The sequence below is a fragment of the Panthera onca genome, chromosome E2 (assembly GCF_046562875.1).
Source record: "Panthera onca isolate mPanOnc1 chromosome E2, mPanOnc1 haplotype 2, whole genome shotgun sequence".
Taxonomy (NCBI): domain Eukaryota; kingdom Metazoa; phylum Chordata; class Mammalia; order Carnivora; family Felidae; genus Panthera; species Panthera onca.
In genome coordinates, this window is record NC_138353.1 from 2,316,800 (window position 1) to 2,337,494 (window position 20,695).

Here is a 20,695-nt window from a genome sequence, read left to right on the forward strand (position 1 = left end):
TATTAAAAAAAAATTTTTTTTAATGTTTACTTATTTTAGAGACAGAGCACAAGTGGGGGGAGGGGCAGAGAGAGCCGGAGACAGAACGTGAAGCAGGCTGCAGGCTCTGAGCTGTCAGCACAGAGCCAGACGCGGGGCGCCAAAGTCGGACACCCAACCGACTGAGCCACCCAGGCGCCCCAGTGCGTGTGGGTGTGGGTGTGGGTGTGGTTGTGTGTGTGTGTGTGTGTGTATTTAGTGAGTTTCTCCCGTATTAGAAAGTCAGCCACACGAGGGTGGGGATTCTCTTGCGCGGGTTCAGGTGTGTCCCCAGTGCCTGTAACACTGCCGGGCACACAGGGGACGCTCAATAAGAGCCTAATGAGACGAGGAGGAGAGAGAAGACATAAAAGGAACGGAAGTAAGGACACCCGGCACCCGGCCCACCCGCCCGGACCTGCTGACTTCTCCCCAGCGCTCCGGCCCGCACACCCAGTCGACCAGCTCCGCTTCCGTCCCGCGAACCGCTCACCTTGCAAGCCCAACCAGGGAATCGCGCCCGCGGGTCCGTGCACTGCGCGTGCGCACCTCGACCCCGCCCGGCTCGGGCCCCTACGGGGACAGAGGACGGTGCGCCTGCGCACTCGGAGCCGGCGCGTCCAGGCCGGGGCGGGACTCGGTCGGCCTGACCGGGCTGGGCGGGTCCTGGCTCTGGGTCGGAAAGCCCGGAGTTTCGGGAGAGGGGCGCAGACGCCCAGGGGCGGGAGCAGGAGCCATCTGCCAGCCGTCCCAGGATGCCCAGCGCCGCGCGCGGCCTGGACTCCATTTCCCGGCGGCCCCCGCGGCGGGCCCCGCTGCCCGCCCGCGCGCCGCGGCCCCTTTGTGAGCCCGGCGGTCCGGCCGTGAGCGAGGCCCCGCCCCGGCCCGCGGGCCGCTGGGCTCCCGGCGGCCGACGGCGCGCAGGGAGGTGCCGACCCTCGGGGAGGAGGCGGTGAGGATGTCGGGGATGGGCGCGCGCGCCAGCGGGCCTGCGGGGCTGGAGCGGGCGTGCGAGGGGGCCTGTGACCGTGGGAGACCATGTCACAACGTGCGTGCGCCTGTGTGTGCCTGTGCGAGCGTCTGTGACCATGACAGTGACGGTGAGTGTGCAGCTGTGTGTGTGGTCCTGTGAGACGGCGTGAGGTTGTGTGACCTTCTGTTGGTGTGACAGTGCGACCCACTGTGAGGGGACGGGTGCCAGGCGAGCCGCCAGCAGGAGGACTGTGTGGCTCCTGCGGCGGCCGGGTGGGGGTGTTTGCGAAGATCGGGGGGTCAGGGCGAGCCTGAGTGGGACTGGGATGGAAGGGAACGCTTGAGAGAGGAGAGGGGAGCCCCAGCTTCAGGCCTGGACGGCAGATGAGGAGGCTGCTGGGCCTTAGCCCTCTCTGGCACAGAAGGAGGCTCTTTCCCTTCCTCTCCTGGGCTCTAGAGTAGGTGAGGAATAGAAGAGGAGACCTACTGTGTGCTATTTGTGACCATAAATCACTGACATTTACTGAGCACAAGGGATGTGCCAAGCACTAGGCGGAATGCTTCCTGTGCATCATCTCATGATCCTTCCAGCAACTGATAGGGAGTAGGTACCATTTCACTGATGACGAAACTGAGGTTTGGAGTGGTTAGACCTAAATCATGGAGGTTGCAGAGCTCGTGAGTGGTAGACCGAGTATCTGCCGCCAGGTGTTCTGATCCCCAAACCTGGTGGTTCTTACTGTTACCTTATGCTGCTTCTGAGATAATTGCTTTGCTCTCCAAGGCAGAGAGGTTTGGTAGAAAATAACTCATGATTAGGAGTTTCGGTGACTGCGAATGCACAGCCCTCTCGCCCATCTCTTTTTTGAGGAAATTGCTCAGAAAAGTTCAGAGAATGGTTTCCAGGTAGAATTTGTCATAAGCCAGGGCTACAAGCAGAGTGTTCTGACTCTTTGGTCCAGTGTCTTCCAGACCACATGACCCCTCTGATGCCTACTCTGTATAAAGAAGCTTTCCCTGGGGCACCTGTGTGGCCCAGTTGGCTAAGCGGCTGACTTCGGCTCAGGTCATGATCTCGTGGTTCCTGAGTTCCAGCCCCGTATTGGGCTGTCTGCTGTCAGCACAGAGCCTGGAGCCTGCTTTGGGTTCTGTGTCTCCCCCTCTCTCTGCCCCTTCCACACTCGTGCTTTGCTTTGTCTTCATGTCTTCGTGTCTCAAAAATAAATAAACATTAAAAAAATTTTTTTAAAGATGCTTTCTCTGAGGCATTGTTTGTAGCTTTATCTCATTTTGTAGTAAGGGTGGTAACATACTCCCTTTTACTATCATTATCTGATGGAAAGACTAAAAAGTCAGACCTGGATTCCAGTTGGGCTAACTTATTACTATGAAGCCTTGGATTATTTCACTAATGAACAGATTTCATGGGTGAAGAGAAAAATAATCCTTACTTGACAGTGCTATTTATGGTTTCTTTCTCCCTCTCCAGCTCTGTTTTTCCAGACACTGCCCTTCCATTGAGGAGCCTGAAGGAGGTGGACAGAAGAGCTGTCATAAATTCTTAAATTCTTAAAGCCATGTCCAAGGTAAGGAAGGATTTTTTCTCCCTGAGGTGCTTTGTTTTTCAGGTTGTATATGAATATCTTGCTTTTTTCTTCTGAAATTCCCCAGCTAACAAAGTCCCATTCATTCAGTGACCTGGTCCTCATGTTCTTCAATCCATTAAAAGGAGGTCCCCAAAAGCCCAGTGAGCTTCCTTTGTTCCTAAGCCGGCATTTTCATCTTCGTTCAAGAAATAGCTCTGCTCCTCCTGTGGGTTAGGTGTTCTGTTAGGAGCTCTCAGGAGGCAAAAATGCACTCCTTGGAGGGATATGAAAGCCTTCATTATAGGGATTTGATTCATTGAGGTCAAGGTGTGTTCTGATGTGACTACAAGTGTAAAGCTTTCTCACAAACCCAGGTTTAAGAGGAAGGCAAGACAAGGGCTATTGGGGCAATCTTAGTTATAGTACATGACAAGATCTCTTGCTCAGGGTCATTTTGAAGAGTGGAATGTGTTGCTTTGGAGTGTTAAAGTGTGGGTCAGTGAAGGCAGGGATTTTCCCAGGTAATCAGTGGGCTCTGAAGAATGGGACTCCATGGGGGTAATAAGGTCCTGTTTTAGGGACATACTGAGTTAGTAGTGGGCTACAGCCAGGATATTTTAGGTCATGTAGTTAAAATTCGTGAAATTAGTATGGAAAAAAAACAGGACATTTTTTGAAAAAATGAGAACAGGAGAGAGTACTTGAATCTATATTTTAAAATGACTGTATACATCTATAATAAAAACAGTAAATAGTGTGGAATGGGAGCCAGAAGAAACAAATGAAAAGATCAACATATAATGCCCAGAAACAAATACAAGTAAGAATGGAAAGTATTTATTCATTCACTGAACATATAGTTATTAAAGACTTCATGTATACCAAATGCTGGGAATACTGTGTCAAATAAAAGTAGACACTGTCTTTGTTTTCATAGTTTAATGTTTGCTCATTTGTTTATCATGATAATGTAAGTGATGTTATTTTGTTTTTTTTAATGTTTATTTTTTTTGACAGACAGAATGAGCTGGGGAGGGGCAGAGAGAGAGGTGACAGAGGATCCAGAGTGGGCTCTGTGGTGACAGCAGAGAGCCTGATGCAGGGCTTGAACTCCCGAACTGTGAGATCATAACCTGAGCCGAAGTTGGACACTGAACCAACTGAGCCACCCAGGCACCCCCGTGATATTATTTTAAAGTTTTTTATTTTGAGAGGGCGAGAACATGAGAGGAGGAGGAGCAGAAAGGGAGGGAGAGAGGTAATCCCAAGCAGGCTCCACGCTGCTAGCACAGAGCCTGATGCAGTGCTCAAACTCATGAACCATGAAATCATGACCTGGGCCAAGATGAAGTGTCAGATGCTTAACCGGCTGAGCCACCCAGGAGCCCTGTAAAGTGATATTATTTTAAATCAGTGTAGACAGAATGGATTATTCATTTAGAAAAAAGACTCCTTCCTCACCCTTTGAGGTTAGATACATTCTGTAGGTTAAATGTAAAGAGTAAAACAGGTGAACTGTTGGATGAAAATATAGAACATGGCTGTAAACAAGAAGATAAGCCAGAAGAAATCAATTAGAGCAGCACTGTCCAGGAGAACTCTCGGTGATGACTGATAATAGAAATGTTCTACATCCGCATTGTCCAATACAGTAGCCACTAGCTACTGTAGGAACTGAATTTTTAATGTTAACTGATTTAAAATGAAATAGCCACATGTGACTAGTACCTAGTGTATTGAGTAGCACATATCTAAGCTCATAAAATAATAAAGCCAGGATGAAAATTATGGGTGATCTTGTACAAGTCACTTATTTTACAGATGAGGAAAAACAGGCCAAGTGAGGAAAATGACATATCTATGTCACTAGTTAGTGATTGTATCAGATGTAGGAAGTTGTAGTATATGTTGATTGTCAGTATAAATAGATGATGGTGAGTGATGATTTGAAGACGGTGGTAGAAAATCATAAAGGACACTGTGAACAGTGATAGAACACAACATTTCATTCCTTTGAAATCTTCATTGGCTTCTCATTTTACTTGGAATGAAATCCAATGTCCTCTCCACAGTCTCTAAGGCCCTGCATGGTCCAGCTCCTGGCTACCCCATACCTCATTTTCTACAAGTCTTTTTCTCTGCTCCAGTCACACTGGCCAACTAGCTGCTCCGTAGACTCACCCAGCTCTTTCCTGTCTCTGAACCTTTGTATTTGCTCCTCCCTCTTCTGTAACTCTCTTCTCTTAGGTGTTGGCATGGCTTGCTCTCTCACTTTTAGACTGTTGTTCAAACATTACTGCTTCCTTGAGGTTTACCTTGACCATCCTATCTAAAACACCTTTTCACTCTAAATCACGTTCCCTTGTTTCTGTCATAGTATGACTTTATGTTTAATGTCTTTCTCCTGTGTTAGAATATTAACTCCACAAGAGGAGAGACTGTATTTTGTTCACCATTGTATTTCCAATACTTAGAACATTATAGGGAGTAGGCATTCAGTAAATATTTGTCAAATTAATATATAAATGAACAAAATTGTGAATTTCTCATCTGTGAGTGAGCCCAGAGAGGTAAGAGCCAGCTACCTCTTTTCTCCTGCCACTGAATTGGTAATGGAAAAAGCAAAAAGCAGAGGGTATGATGTGTAGAATAGACAGAGCCCATTGGCCCCCCTGGGACCCCATGAATCAGTCTCTGGTGGGAGGATCCAGAAAACCGCATTTCTATTAAGTCCACAGATGATTTTTTTAATGTGTTTTAGTGTTTGTTTATTTTTGACAGATAGGGTGGGGGGAGGGCAGAGAGACAGGGAGACACAGAATCTGAAGCAGGCTCCAGGCACAGAGCCCGACATTGGGCTCGAACTCATGAACTGTGAGATCATGACCTGAGCCAAAGTCAGATGCTTAACTGACTGAGCCACTCAGGCGCCCCATGTCCAAGGATGATTTTAATGCACATTTTTTAAAAGCCTCTCCTAATGATTATATTCAAGTGTGCCTCTTGTAAACAGCATATTGTTGGTTGCAGCTTCATACCTTCCACAGTCCCTGTGGCTGCCACGATTTGGCTGCTGTAAGTGGCCCTGTGTGCTTCCCATGATTCCTTATGCCTCCCACAATCCCACATCTCCCTCAAAACATTGATCTTTTTAAAGGGATCCAGTCTGAGAATATTTGTCTTTTAATTAGTGTTCACTACATTTTCATTTAATGTAATTACTGATGTATTTGTGTTTAAGGCTAATGCTGATGTATTTGTGTGTATAGCCTTGTAGTTTGTTTTCTACTTACTCCCATCTGTTCTTTGTTCCTTTATTTCTCCTTGTTTACCTTCTTCTGGATAAATCAAGTACTTTTTCTTTATTATCTTGTTAATTATACATTATTTTTATTATCCTTTTAGTGGTCACTCCAGGATATTTACCCATATCATTATGTAATTATCTCCTTTCTTCCTTCTGCAATCTTCCTTCTATAGTTACTACTCTTACTACTTTCTGAACAAGATAAGGCCCCATAGTGATTTAACTCCCATTTATTATTATTATTAATTATATTTATAGTTATTCCTCTGGGACTCTTGATTTCTTCTTGATTTTCCTTTCCATCTCTTTCCATTTTCCTCCACCTGAAGAACCATTAGTATTTCTTTGAGTGCAGGTCAACACTTTACTCCCAGCCTGAATTATTTTTTCAGTAGCTCCAATTCTTGCTAGGTCACAATAACATAATTTAAATTTTTTCTGAGGTTAAGTACGTTTGGGGAATCATAGTCTCCGTGGAGAGAATATCTTCTAGGATTCATTTTAAGGAAATAATTAGAGACCTCTATTGAATCTTTAACATACCGTAGTATTATATGAGAACTCTACTGTAATGTTAAATTAGTGAGAATCCCAATTCTGACATCATAGTGAAAAATTAAGATTCGTATAAATGAAAATAAACGGATTAGTAAATAAGGTACAACATATTTATACCACATTATGTTATCAATCCAACAAAAGTGATTTTATAAGTAAATGAATGCGAATAGATAATCAGACATGTCTGTATAAGGAAACATTTGAAGAAATATATACTAACTAAATTTTTATTGTTTCTAGGAGGTAGGGTGACATGGTGGGTAGATGTGGGGATGAGGACTTCCAATTATTTTAACTTTTATAAAAAGGAAAAAAATTCACTGAGGGTAGAAATACTGGACATTATTTGGTAAGTTTCTTTGATGATTACAAATCATATGAAGTTCCTGTTTTATCAAATCAAAACAAATATTAAAATATTTGCAAGATATTCAGGTCTCATTGGCTGAGAGGAAAAGGACAGTCAGCCAGTTGAAACCTAGACTCCTTTAGGATGTGCAGCTAAAAAAATGTCTTTTAAGAACACTGCCTAGCAAAAGCTGCCTCACCTCTGTTTACAGTAGAAATGTGTGTAGAACACTTTTTTTTGCACAAAATATTAGAGTTTGTATTGAAGTGTTTGAGGTTTGATAGAATTGATGCTTGACAGTATCCAGCCCTGTCTAGGGCAAAATTTTTTCTTTTAAGACCCAACTCATGTTCCTTTCCTTCCTTTCTTGAAGCCTTTACTCACTTCCCATATTTCCCTGTAGTAAGAAGTGTTTTAGAAATGGAAGCATGTAAGAACGAGCTGATGTATGTAACTGATGTTTCTTGGAGGCATACTTCTGCTTCCTGTATAGCTTCCTTAACATTGTTGTCCATTACTGGGGCACTAGCCCAATATCGACTCATTTTTTCCATTAAAAATATTTGCATAAAAGCATTGATGTACTTAAATACATCTTCAGTAGGACCATTACACTGCAGAGTCACATTAATAGGAGTGATGTTCATATCTGATGACCACTAAGGCAAGGGCACACACCAGAACTTACCCTAGATGGGATACTGGAGGCCACTGGAGTGCTGGGTATTCCCCTTCAGTTGCTGGGCTGTGGGGAGATCTGGGATTGTCACCACAGGGTTCAGTGCAGTAGCTGTTTACCAACCAATGTGACAGTATTTCAGTATTTAACAGATCAGTTCAGCTCTTCAGATGTGTACCATTGAGTGTATCTATATATCATCCCAATTAAAGAGTCGGTTTTGCTCTGTGACACGCCAAACCAGTGGAGCATATAGCAAACCATATGCAAGCCCTGGTAAGTCTGGAGTAGATTTACCTCATTAGAAAGAATATCCATTTTGAATTTTTAGGAGGCAGACCAGGTCTTATTCCATGGGATAAAGATCCTTAATTCAACGTAGTATTATTACTTGAGAACTACACTGTAACATTTGAAAAACTCTCGCTCATTAGACATGCACAACTGGGTATGTTCCTCTAGTGAGAGCTGTAGGGGTTTTTCACTGCACTTCATTATTACATCTGAAATACTATTTAACAGTGCTTAAAATTAGTATTATTTTGTTTCTGTAAAGAGAAGTCACCATCTTTGAAACTCACTGGGGTTATCAAGAGCTGTTAGATAATCTTTTATGACCCCAGTTGTTCTGTTATGGCATACATTTCTTTAAGTTATATTTTGCGAAATCACTACAGAACTTATTTAATGTATTTATTACCTACATGTTTAATTTTAAGAAATCAATATTATGAACATCAAATACATTTATATATGTTACTCTATTGACATACCTGGAACATTGGCCATTCCATTGAAGAGTTTGGAAAATGTAGGTTTAGACCACATACAACTTAGAGGGCTTAAGTCATGTTCCTGTCTCTTCCTTAAAGTCTTCTTTCACTGTCCTAGTCTATCCTGATTTTCCATATTGAGAAATGCATTAGCATTTAGTATGAATAACATATTTTGCTCTTGTTTATAGTGTTCTGTTATTGCCCATTTTTGTGCTATTAATCTTTTCACCATCAGTAGAGACTATAGACTATGCTAGAAATTGTATGCTTTCCATGACAGAATATTAAAACCAAGCAAGAGAAATCATCTTAGCAAGTGTTTGACATGTGTTGCACAGAACCCAAGATATGGCCTGAAAATTTCACTATATGCACTATTTCTCTCTAAAAGTACAACTTAACTTTTCAAACTATGCCAGTCTGACGTTAGGAACACTAGTTGAGCATAAAAGAATATGTTTATGTCATTTCAGGATTTGGTGACATTTGGGGATGTGGCCGTAGATTTCTCCCAAGAGGAGTGGGAGTGGCTGAACCCTGCTCAGAGGAATTTGTACAGGAAGGTGATGTTGGAGAACTATAGGAGCCTGGTATCACTGGGTAAGGAAGTCTCGCCAGAATTCAGAATCTGCACACAGGGCTGCTTTCCAATGTTTAGGAAGCCTCTGATGTACTTCACTAAATTTCTCTTTCTTGTGCTTCCCAAAATGGGTTGAGTTTTGTAGAACTGGCAGCTTCATTGGATTATTTCTACCACTTCATTTTCCCATTCTTCAGAATACTTCACATCTTCCTATCCTCCCTTCTGTAATGCCCTCATCAACTTCCTGATGACCAAGCAACTCGATCTGCCTTACAGATCTGGCTAATTCCCCTTTTATTTCTTGTAAGCAGGAGTTTCAGTTTCTAAGCCAGATGTGATCTCATTATTGGAACAAGGAAAAGAGCCCTGGATGGTGAAGAAGGAGGGGACAAGAGGCACATACCCTGGTGAGTGAGAATTAGGAAGGTAGAGTCCATTGCAGGGAAAAGCTCAGCTATTCTGAAAGCTTCCAGCGTATAATTGATGTTTCCTGGGTAGCTTTTCTTAAAGGCTGAAGGCCTGGGAAGAAACAGTGAGGTGTCATTAGCGTGAGCTAACTTACTCTTCTTGTATATATTCTCTCATATGTCACTGCATTCTCTAATAACCCTCTCCTGTTCTCTGAGTCCAAACTGGCACTGTCTGCTTGCCCTTCTTTTTTAGTTTTGGCACAAGTTGCTTCATCACATTTAAAAAAATCCAGAGACAACAATGACTATTTTTTTTTCCCCTTTTTAGTCACTCATTCCTTTATATTGAAGGATTCACTGAATTTTTACTTTGAGAAAATAATTCTGCTAACTTCTTGGGGTTATTCAGAGGTTTATTAACCATCAAGGAAAAAAGAAATAATTCCCAGTTACGTTTTCAAGTCTGGGCGACTGGATGGTGACACCATTTAATAGAAATAAGCCAGCAGAATATGTTGGTAGGGGAAAACATGATAATTTGACTTGGGACAGAAGAGTTATTTTTATGAGATGGAGAGACTTTGGAGTGAAGAAATGCAACATGCCACTAGAGTGGGACAGAGGCTTAGAAGAAAAAGTCTGGCATAGAGATGCTAGTATGAATGAATGAGGTCACTAGTCTTATAGCTTGAGAGAGAAACCCTGGTCCTGAGGCCTTTGTGAGTAAGTGGATCTTTGACAACTTTCTCAGTGTTCTCTTTGTGATAAATGGTCTCTACAGTTTCTGCCTTGGGTGAAATTTTACAAATTTTTCTTTTTCTTTTTTTATTAAGCGGTCATTATTGCCCAGCATAGGGCTGGAGCTCATGACCCCAAGATCAAGAGTCGCATGCTCTTCCGACTGAGCCAGCCAGGCACCCCTAAGTTTTTATTTTTATTTTTTAAAGTTTATTTATTGGGGCGCCTAGGTGGCTCAGTCAGTTAAGTGTCCGACTTCAGCTCAGGTTATGATCTGTGGTTGCTGAGTTCGAGCCCCACGTCGGGCTCTGTGCTGACAGCTCAGAGCCTGGAGCCTGCTTTGGATTCTGTGTGTCCCTCTCTCTCTGCCTCTTGCCCACTCACAGACTCTGTCTCTCTCTCAAAAATAAAAAATAAACATTAAATAAATAAATAAAGTTTATTTATTTTGAGAGAGAGAGAGAGAGAGCGTGAGTGAGTGGGGAGGGGCAGAGAGAGAGGGAGAAGGAAAGAGAAAGAGAATACCAAGCAGGCTCTGTGCTGTCAGCATCGAGCCTGACGCAGGGCTCGAACTCCCAAACCACGAGATCGTGACCTAAGCCGAAATCAGGAGTTGGACACTTAACTGACTAAGCGACCCAGGTGCCCCAAATTTTTATTTTTCTAAACATCACCTTTTCATTCACGTTATCAAATTTATTTTCATGAATCTGAACAAAATAATCTTGTAACCCTTTTTATTTTTAGTATCTATAGTTTCCAATTTTAATTTATTTTGTATACCTATTCTTTTTTTAAAAAAATTATTAGGTAGCTAGTTATGAATCAATTTTATTTTTAAAGTCCAGTTTAAGGATTTATTAGTGTTACCACTCTTCTCCAATTCTTTATTTTTTGCTTTTCACTAATTCCATTGTTCTAGTTTTCTGAGATTTATTTTCTTCTCTGTTTTGCTGAAATAAATGCTTAATCATTTCATTTTCTTTTATTCACTAAATGATTAAGGGCTATGAATTCTCCTTTGAATATAACTTTAGCTGTTTTCCAGAGATTTTGATTTTTAGTTTTTGTTATTGCTGTTTCCTAAATAACCTACTTTGAAAAAATTTCTTTTACACAAGAGTTGTTTAAAAGAAAGTTTCTAGTTTTATTGTATTTTGATCAAATTGTTTTATATTTGATCAAATAGGAATTAGTACTAATTCTACTTTCTAACTTTAGGATTTTGTATGGCCAAACATATAATTGGTATTTGTAAATATTCCATAGGTTCCAAGGTTTAAGTCTTTATTTTCAGTGTAAAGAGCTTGTTACATAAGTTTTACTCTTTTTATTATGTTATTAAAGTCAGTCTTTACTTACCTATTTCCATCTTATTTTTTTCTTAATAACTTTATTAAAGAATTACATACAGTAAGTCACATCCATATACATTATACAGTGTGAGGAGTTCTGACTGTTGTATAAACCCATGAAACGATCATTATTATCAAGACATACAGTGTTTCCATCACCCCAAAAGATGGCCTATGCCTCTTTATGTACCATTTTTTCTCTACTGCTGGCTCCAAATGCTATTCTGATCTTGGTCATTTTAGATTAGTTTCCATCTAAGCTAAATGGAACCATACAGTATATATTATGTCTGGCTTATTTTACTCATAATTTTGAAAATCATTCACAATTTTATGTAGATCTCCCACATTTTGTTTTTCCATTCACCTGTTCACAGACATTTAGGTTATTTCCAGTTTTTGGCTATTACAAAGTGTCTCTGAAGCTGTCATTTATAGGACTTTGTATGCATGTATGTTTTAATTTCTCTTGGGTAAATATCTAAAAGTGTAATGAGTCAGACAATAGGAGTATGTTTAACTTTTAAAGAAACTGCTGGTTTTCCAGTGTCTGTACCATTTTCATTCCCAGAAGCAATGTCGAAGACTTGCAGTTGTTCCATATACCTTGGTATTGTCAGCTTTTAATTTTATTCATTCTAATGGTTGTGTTGTGGTATCTCATTATGCTTTTAAGATGCATTTCTCTGATGACATAATGTTGAATGTCTTTTCATGTGCTTACTGACCATATATCTGTTGTAAAGTGTTCAAATCTTTTGCCCATGTTTTATTATTATTTTTTATTCTTGCTGAATTGTAAGACTTCTTTATATAGTCTTAATACAAGTCTTTTGCCATTTATATGTATTGGGATATATGTATGCTAGTTGTGGCTTGTGTTATTGTTTTTCTACTGCTGCCTTTTGAACATCCAGTTTTCAATATTTGTAAAGTCCAATTTATTAATTTGTCGTTTGGTGGTTTTTGTGTCATACCTTAGAAATTCTTGCTACCCCTGAGTCACAAAAATTTTTTTCTGTGTTTTCTCCTATAGTTTTAGCTTTTACATTTACATGAGCTAAATATTGTGTCTTATATGAGGTAAAGAACAAGGTTTTGGTCCTCTCCCCCAACTATTTGGATATACAGTTGCTTGAGTATCTTTTTTTGAAAAGACTTTAACCATTATACTGCCTTGCTGGTAACTTTGTACCAAAAGCAGTTGGTCATATCTACATGGGTCGAGTTCTGAACTCTATTCTATTCCATCTATCTATATATCCTTTCATCAGTACTAGTCTAATTACTATAGCTTTATAGTAACTTTTGATATGAGATAGTTCAACTTGTAAAATCACTTTATTTAAATCCATTTGCATTCCCAAATAAATTTTAGAATGAAGTTAAGAATTTCTACCCCAAAAGCCTGCTAGGATTTTGATTGGGATTATGTGGAATCTATACATCAATTTGGGAAGAACTGATATTCTAATTAATGTCATTTGAGTTTTTTAGTTCATGAGTATGGTGTATTTAGCCATTTATTAGTCTTTTTAATATTCTCTTATCAATGTTCTGTAGTATCCGGTGTAGTGGCTATATATATGTATTTTTTTCTGAGTCTTACGGTAAGTTTTAGTGCTATTATAAATAGAATTCTTAAAAATTCCATTTTCCAGTTGTTTGTTGCTAGTATGCAAAAATGTAAACTGATCTTTATATTTTCTATCTTACGATCTTGCTAGATTTATTTAGTAGTTCTAGTAGTTGTTTGTAGGTTTCTGAGGATTTTCTGCATAGACCATCATGTTACCTGCAAATACAGTTTATTTCTTCCTTTCTGATCTTACAGCTTCTTTTTCTTGACTTGCTGCAATAGCAAGGACCTCCTATATAATGTTGAATAGAATTGCTAAGAGTAGACATACTTGGATTATTTCTAATCTTAAGGGAAAACCTATTCAGTCTTTCACCACTAAATTCATGTTTCTTAGATGCCCTTTATCAGTTTAAGGAAATTTTATATTCCTGGTTTACTAAGAATTTTTATAATAAATAGATGTTACATTTAGTCACATACTCTTTCTGTATCTTTTGAAATGATCACATGATTTTTCCACCTTTAATCTATTAATGTGGTGAATTACATTGGTTTTCATATATTAAGCCAACCTCGCATTGCTGGGATCAGCTATGAGTGGTAATGATTATGCTTTCATATTTTCTTGGATTTGATCTTCAGTAATTTTATTAAAGGTTTTTACATTTATGTTCATTACTACATTGATTTTCTAAACCATAATAGGAATTTTGGTTTTATTATTAATATGGTGAGAAACCACTGGAAAATCTTGAGAATAGGTGATGGGGAAGGTGGCAAATTAAGGCTTGTGGCAGGTTAATAAAATCAAGCAATTTAATACAAAATTACTTTTACGTGACGGCATTTTAGCTTTGGGAGCAATTAAAAATTTAGATTTGGTTGGAGCACTTGGGTGGCTCAGTCGGTTAAGTGTCCAACTTTGGCTCAGGTCATGATCTCACAGTTCGTGGGTTCGAGCCCTGCATTGGGCTCTGTGCTGACAGCTCAGAGCCTGGAGACTGCTTCAGATTCTGGCTCTCCCTCTCTGCCCCTCCCCAGCTTGCACTCTCTCTCTCTCAAAATAAATATACGTTAAAAAAAATTTTTTTTTTAAAATTTACGTTTGGTTGAACTATATCACATAGAAAACTACTGTCAAGAAGACATTTTTTTTAGGCTACAAAAGTTTAGCTATAGCTGCATGTATAACCTAAGGCAACTAACAGTACCTTAGGGTCTGGGGATCTTATGGAGGTGTTTTAAGCCACATTAACATTATGAAATTGGCTTTTTAAAGATAATGGTTGAATGCAAGATAGCCTAAGGCAAGAAAGAAAGGGTGTTTGGAGACTAATATTAATATAACTATAAAATTTTTGTTTCAGAAGTTATCTTCTAATGAACAAATACAAAAGACATTTGTTTTCTTGGTATCTTTTAGATTGGGAGGATGCATTTAAAAACAATGAATTTTCATCAAAGCAAGTTATTTATGAAGAATCATCCAAAGTACTGACAATGGGAAGAAGCCATCTTAGTTATAGCCTTGACTGCCCCAGTTTGAGAGAAGACTGTAGATGTGAGGACTGGTTTAAGAACCAGTTAGGCAGTCAGGAGGTACATTCTAGACAACTGATCACCACTCATGAAGAAATCCTCACTGAAGACAAAAGTAATGAATATACTAAATCTTGGCAAACTTTCCATCAGGATGCAATATTTGATATAAAACAGAATTTTCCCACCAAAGAAAGAGTACATAAGCATGAGCCACAAAAGAGAAACTACCGAAAAAAATCTGTTGAAATGAAACATAAGAAAGTCTGTGTACAAAAGAAACTTTTGAAATGTAATGAATGTGAGAAAGTTTTCAACCAGAGCTCATCTCTTACTCTTCATCAGAGAATTCATACTGGAGAGAAACCCTATGCATGTGTTGAATGTGGGAAAACCTTCAGCCAGAGTGCAAACCTAGCTCAACATAAGAGAATACATACTGGGGAGAAACCTTATGAATGTAAAGAATGTAGGAAAGCCTTCAGCCAGAATGCACACCTTGCTCAACATCAGAGAGTTCATACTGGAGAGAGACCTTATCAGTGTAAAGAATGTAAAAAAGCCTTCAGCCAGATTGCACACCTGGCTCAACATCAGAGAGTTCATACTGGAGAGAGACCTTTTGAATGTATTGAATGTGGAAAGGCCTTTAGTAATGGTTCATTTCTTGCTCAGCATCAGAGAATTCATACAGGAGAGAAACCTTATGTATGTAATGTGTGTGGGAAAGCCTTTAGCCATCGTGGATACCTAATAGTACATCAGAGAATTCATACCGGAGAGAGACCTTATGAATGTAAGGAATGTAGGAAAGCTTTCAGCCAATATGCACACCTTGCTCAACATCAGAGAGTTCATACTGGAGAAAAACCTTATGAATGTAAAGTATGCAGGAAAGCGTTCAGCCAGATTGCATACCTTGATCAACATCAGAGGGTTCATACTGGAGAGAAACCCTATGAGTGTATTGAATGTGGGAAGGCCTTTAGCAATAGTTCATCACTTGCACAACATCAGAGAAGTCATACTGGAGAAAAACCTTATATGTGTAAGGAATGTAGGAAAACATTTAGCCAGAATGCAGGCCTTGCTCAACATAAGCGAATTCATACTGGAGAGAAACCTTATGAATGTAACATTTGTGGGAAAGCCTTCAGCTACAGTGGATCTCTTACTCTACATCAAAGAATTCATACAGGAGAGAGACCCTATGAATGTAAAGATTGCAGAAAATCTTTCAGGCAGCGTGCCCACCTTGCCCAGCATGAGAGAATTCATACCATGGAGTCGTTCTTGTCTCCTTCCTCTCCCTCACCCTCTATGTCCAGTCAGTTGCCAAGACCTGTAGGTTTTATCTCCTAAAAATGCCTTGAACCAGACTCCTTTAATCCATTTCCCTTCCATTATCTTTGTCCAATACACAGTAATCTATTTCATATGGACTATGGAAATAACTTTCTGATTGGTCTCCCTGTATTTACCATTTCCTTTGTCAGTTGCCTACACTGTAGTCAAACTTGTACTTTAAAAGTTTGACGATATCACTTCTCCTTCATTGGTATCCCATAGTTCTTAGGTTAAAGCACACATTCCTCAAAATAGCGTAAAAGACCCCCTGCCCCAGATACCTTGTTCCATTTATACCTTACAAAGTACTGTTTTGTGTCAAAATCCATCTAATTCTTTGGACAATTAAGAACGCCTATTCCAGCATCAAACAGATCTGGGTTCTAATCCTTGCTCTTCCATTTTCTAGCCCTCTAGTTTTAGAGAAACATTTTGTCCTTTGTAAGGTTCAGTCTTATTTATATTATGGGAATAATAATGGTACTACCTCAAAAGTTGATGGGAGAATTAAATGAGAGAATGCATGTAAATTGCTCAGAGTGCCTAGCATAAAGTAATCACTTAATAAACATTACTGTAAAATGAAGAGATATTGTGGTATACAAAGAAGACCTGATCATCTTAGCAGGGATCATCTGAGAAAAGCAGTAGCAGCTCAACACTTAAGAGATTATAAATATTTTTGATTAAGAATAGCAGTCATTGTTCTAAAGTGGTTGATAAGGGCATCTAATACAGTAGCATTGGTGTTAAAGTCCATGATGATACAGAGTAAGATCTGACTTTGTTGGTAAAAACTTCATTAGATATTCAGCAGTTCTAAGAAGCCAGATTTTAAAAATCACTAGTAACAAGTAGGCTTTACTAAGATATATTCAACATTTACACTTAGACAAAAGCAAGATAGGTATTTTTTAAAAGACAAAAAGACCAATAACCAAAGAAGAATAGAAAATAAAATGGAAGTTTGATCCCTCTCCTAATTCCAGGTGGTTGAATTGTATTAAATCTATGTCATTTAAAACTGAAAAGGTTAAGCTAGCTCTCCAAGCTGTAATTCTGAAACTAGAGGGGAAAAGAAAATTACAGATCAGTACTCCTAAACTGGCTGCCCACAGACATTTGATTTGGTAGTCACCGAGTTTAACATGAGTACAAAATAATAATAATAATAATAATAATAATAATAATACCTTTATGTGGGCATGTTTTCCAGTTCTCCACAGTTCAAACCACTCCTTCTTTACATCTGATTTATTGTACACTTTATATTACTTCCTGACTCCTGGAGGCTTTGAATATGCAATCAATTCAGAACCAACTCACACAGCATTACAGGTACGCAGAAAATGGATGAAAAGGAAGACTTGAATAGACACTTTATACTTTTGCAGGGGGAAGACTATTCTAGAGATGTTAGAGGCCCAAAATTAATTTACAGACTCTTTGTAACTAATAGAATCCTGATTTTTTTTTAAGGCTTGAAACACTGTGTGCATGTCAACGCACACACATATACATTCACACAGGGAAACACATAAATATACAAATAAAGGTACTACGTCAGTGGCTTAACAGTATTAATAACATTAATTCTGCTCTACAAAACCAACTCATCCTTTTATCTGAATGTAAAAGTTATTAAAGGACGCTGTAATTTATAATCACAGTGAAAACAATCTTCCTAAACAAGACATGAGATCCAGAAGCCACACACACACGCACAGATTCCAGGTTTTACTGCATAGGAATTTTATTAAGCCTTTATATAGTCAAAGACAGTATAAACACAAAGTTTTTTATTATCAGTATTGTAGATATTACAACATATATGAAATTCATATCCTTAACATAAAAGTGCTCCTACAGATCACTTAGGAAATGACACTACTCCCATGAGCAAAGGATATAAAGAAGCAACAGGTGACTGGTAAGTGACAGAATCTCACTAGAATAAGAACAAGTTAAACGAACTATCCATTTGTCAATATCAAACTGATAAAAAAAATCTGCATTGCAAAAGCACAGAAAAGGAAATACTTCTATGCAGTGATATGAGGAAGTATGAATTTGTACAAAATTTCTGAAAGGTAACTAGTCAATATCAGAATTTTCACTGGGACAATCAGAATTTTCTTTACAAATTTACTTTATTTCCTTATCCCATTAAACAGATAAAACAATGTAAAAGGTACCAAACAAAAAAGATCAGAAAAGAGGATCATCAGTGGATGAGAGAGTTGAACAAATAATAGACAAAAGGGAAGAAAGTGTTCATTCATGAAATGTAGCAGAGGCTGCTGCTATCTGAAATGTTTGAATGATAGGGATGTCAGTAACAAAAGCCACTCTACAGAGGCTGGGGATAATAAGAAACAGTGACAAGACTGTTCAGTGCCTTTCTATGTGGCAGTCAACAGCTTCCTCACTTCACCCTCTGTTCTATAAGTAAATTGAATAGGATCCTTCACACCATCCACAAAAATGACTTCCAGTTAAATAAATTCTTAAATGTAAAATTAGCAAGTATTATAAGAAAATATAGTAGGATATATTTACGAACTGGGATTGAACATATCTTTCTAAAAAATGCTTTAAACAATTTAAAAACAACAGAAGGGAAGAAATTATTTATAATATATAAAGGGAAAGATGTGAGAACACCTATAAGTAAAGGACAACTAAACAAGTATAAAAATGGACAAAGTATAAGAATAGGTAAATCATAGAAGAAATCGGGATGGCTGATAAAGGAGTCCCTGCTTAACCTCACTAGTATTGAGATACAGATTTAAATAATAATATCAAAAAGTGGCAGCTGTTTGGAGAAATGAGTACTCCTCATTGCCATTTTGGAGGCAGTGAAGTTTTTAACATGTTCACTCAAGTCCCTTTGGAAGGCAGTATGATTAGTACATGAAACACTGGAAACAATCTAGAGTTCCATGGGACTTGACTAGAAATATTAGCAGCAGTTTCAAAGAAGGGACCAATGATATAGACATGGATGGATTTGTCTGAAGGACACTGAAGCAGCAAATTTTGCAGATTTGCACAGTATTATATATTTTAAAAACATTTCTAACACATTTAAATAAGTATGCAAATATTTAGAAAGGGTCTGGAGAGACACCCAACTAATAAGTGTTCCTTCTAGGGAGGAGACTGGGATTGGATATTCTGGTCAAGAGGAGATTTTGTGTTCTCTGTAGTATTTGAAGTTCTAAACAACAATGTAAGAAATTTTACCTATGAAAAAGTGAACTTAGCATGAGGGAAAGCTGGCAGGTAAATTAGAACCTTTTTGGAATTTAGAGAATATTAGCTCATCGACTTGCCAGTCCTTCCCAAGCATACAGAGATCCCAGTAACCTTTCCCATCCAGGGAAACTGATATACAGCTACCTGGAATAATCAAGCCATAATCAGATTTTTTAAAAAGTAATCTCTATACCCAACATGGGACTCAACTTACAACCCTGAGATCAAGAGTTTTATGTTCTACCAACTGAGCCAGCCAGATGCCTCAAGCCATATCATTCCTAAATGTTGAACAGACAGTTAAGGATCATAACATATGAAAACTATCAGAATAAGAAGCAAGAGACCGAAATAAACCTACAGTGGGGAAAGTTATGTAATAACAGAAGAAAACAAAATTTATATTAAATTTGAACCTAAGTATTCCCATATTTATGGGAATCTATATTAAAAAAATTAGGTAATACTGTACACCTGAAGTGGATGCAACAATGTTAACTGTACTGGAGTTAAAAATTTTTTAAATTGTTTTAAAGAAAAAAATAGTACAGAAAGAAATCGTCTGTTTTGTAGAAAAAAACAAATCCGAACTCCTAAGAATGAAAAAAATGTTATTGCTGTAATAAACCTAACAGAAGTTTTTAAAGAAAATTCAGGAAACTTTCCAAGCTCATAAATTATAAACAAAAAGGGACATTCAATTAATAGGAGTTCCAAAGAAGTTTACAGAGAAAGGATATCAAATGATTGAGAACCTTTATAAACTGAAGAAAGTTATGAATGTTCAGCTTGGAATAGTTCACCAAGTGTTGGGCTGAATTGGCAAAAACAATTACAATGGGAAAAAAATACATCCAGAAATATGCTTGTGAAATTTCAGAATACTGAAGATGAAACCATCCTTTTCAAAAAGCTTTAAAAAAATGTCAGTGTCTCTAAAAAGAACATTCGAGATACCATTAGCCTCCTCCCTGTCAGCAATATTAGATAATACAGAATGTGCTGCACCTTCCAAGTTACAAAGTAAAATTACTTTGAATCTAGAAGTCTATACCCAAACAACAATAAAGCGTGAGACCAAACACTGATATTCTGTATGTGTAGTTTGCTTCAGTTTACTCTCATTTATCCTTTATTAGGGTACTAAAGGATTAGCTTCAGCAAAATTTGGATGAAACAGGAAGGCGGCAGCAGGAAAAACTTCAATAAACACATGTGATTGGGAAAGCGGTGCTGAGGATGACTAGGATGATGGTTCTACAACAATCAGACCAAATCACTCTAGGCTACAAATCCAGGAACTCAATGAAGAAAATCTTCAGGAAGATTGAAATAGGTTACATTAAGTAGGTACGAAGTTGGAGGATTATAACAATACGGTGAAGAATAAAAGTTTGTTCTTAGGAAGACAGGCAATTATTGGCTTTGAAAAACCATACCAGTTATCAGGTCTGAATATAAAGTCCCCATGAAATGCGGTATGATTTTGGAAAACAGATATGAAAAAATAAAATCCATTTGACTGATACCAGGAAGAGACTCCTCTAAGTGCATACTGGGATAACATCAGACCTATAGAGGAGGAAATGTAATCTTCACACACTGCTTGGCTCCAACTCTTCAGAGAATATT

The 20,695-nt window shown here is 38.7% G+C and overlaps 2 protein-coding genes across 6 annotated transcripts in view; one reads left to right on the forward strand and one right to left on the reverse strand.

The window, feature by feature from the left end:
- Positions 1-838: 838 nt before the first annotated feature.
- ZNF583 (zinc finger protein 583) lies at positions 839-17,377 on the forward strand. Of its 4 annotated transcripts, none has more exons than XM_060652493.2 (5): positions 840-970; positions 2,480-2,576; positions 8,722-8,848; positions 9,140-9,238; positions 14,340-17,377. In XM_060652493.2, the coding sequence occupies exons 2-5, from the start codon at positions 2,568-2,570 to the stop codon at positions 15,815-15,817; spliced, it is 1,713 nt and encodes a 570-aa protein (XP_060508476.1). In that variant the 5' UTR covers positions 840-970; positions 2,480-2,567; the 3' UTR covers positions 15,818-17,377. The 4 variants fall into 4 exon arrangements, with proteins under 4 accessions (XP_060508480.1, XP_060508476.1, XP_060508477.1 ...); XM_060652494.2 differs by lacking the exon at positions 840-970 and adding an exon at positions 977-1,118; XM_060652497.2 differs by lacking the exons at positions 8,722-8,848; positions 9,140-9,238 and having other exon boundaries at positions 839-970.
- ZNF667 (zinc finger protein 667) overlaps positions 6,613-20,695 on the reverse strand; it is a 79,784-nt gene continuing 65,701 nt past the window's right edge. The window contains exons 5-6 of one of the 2 annotated variants that reach the window (XR_013552434.1): positions 9,235-9,350; positions 6,613-7,583 (exon numbers count right to left, since the gene is read on the reverse strand). Coding sequence is in view for 1 of the 2 variants with exons in the window: in XM_078438658.2 (XP_078294784.1) it covers positions 9,286-9,350 (65 nt within the window). In the remaining variant the exon portion in view is untranslated. Of the gene's footprint in view, positions 7,584-9,231; positions 9,351-20,695 lie in introns of those variants that run through there. The other variant, XM_078438658.2, reaches the window with a different exon arrangement.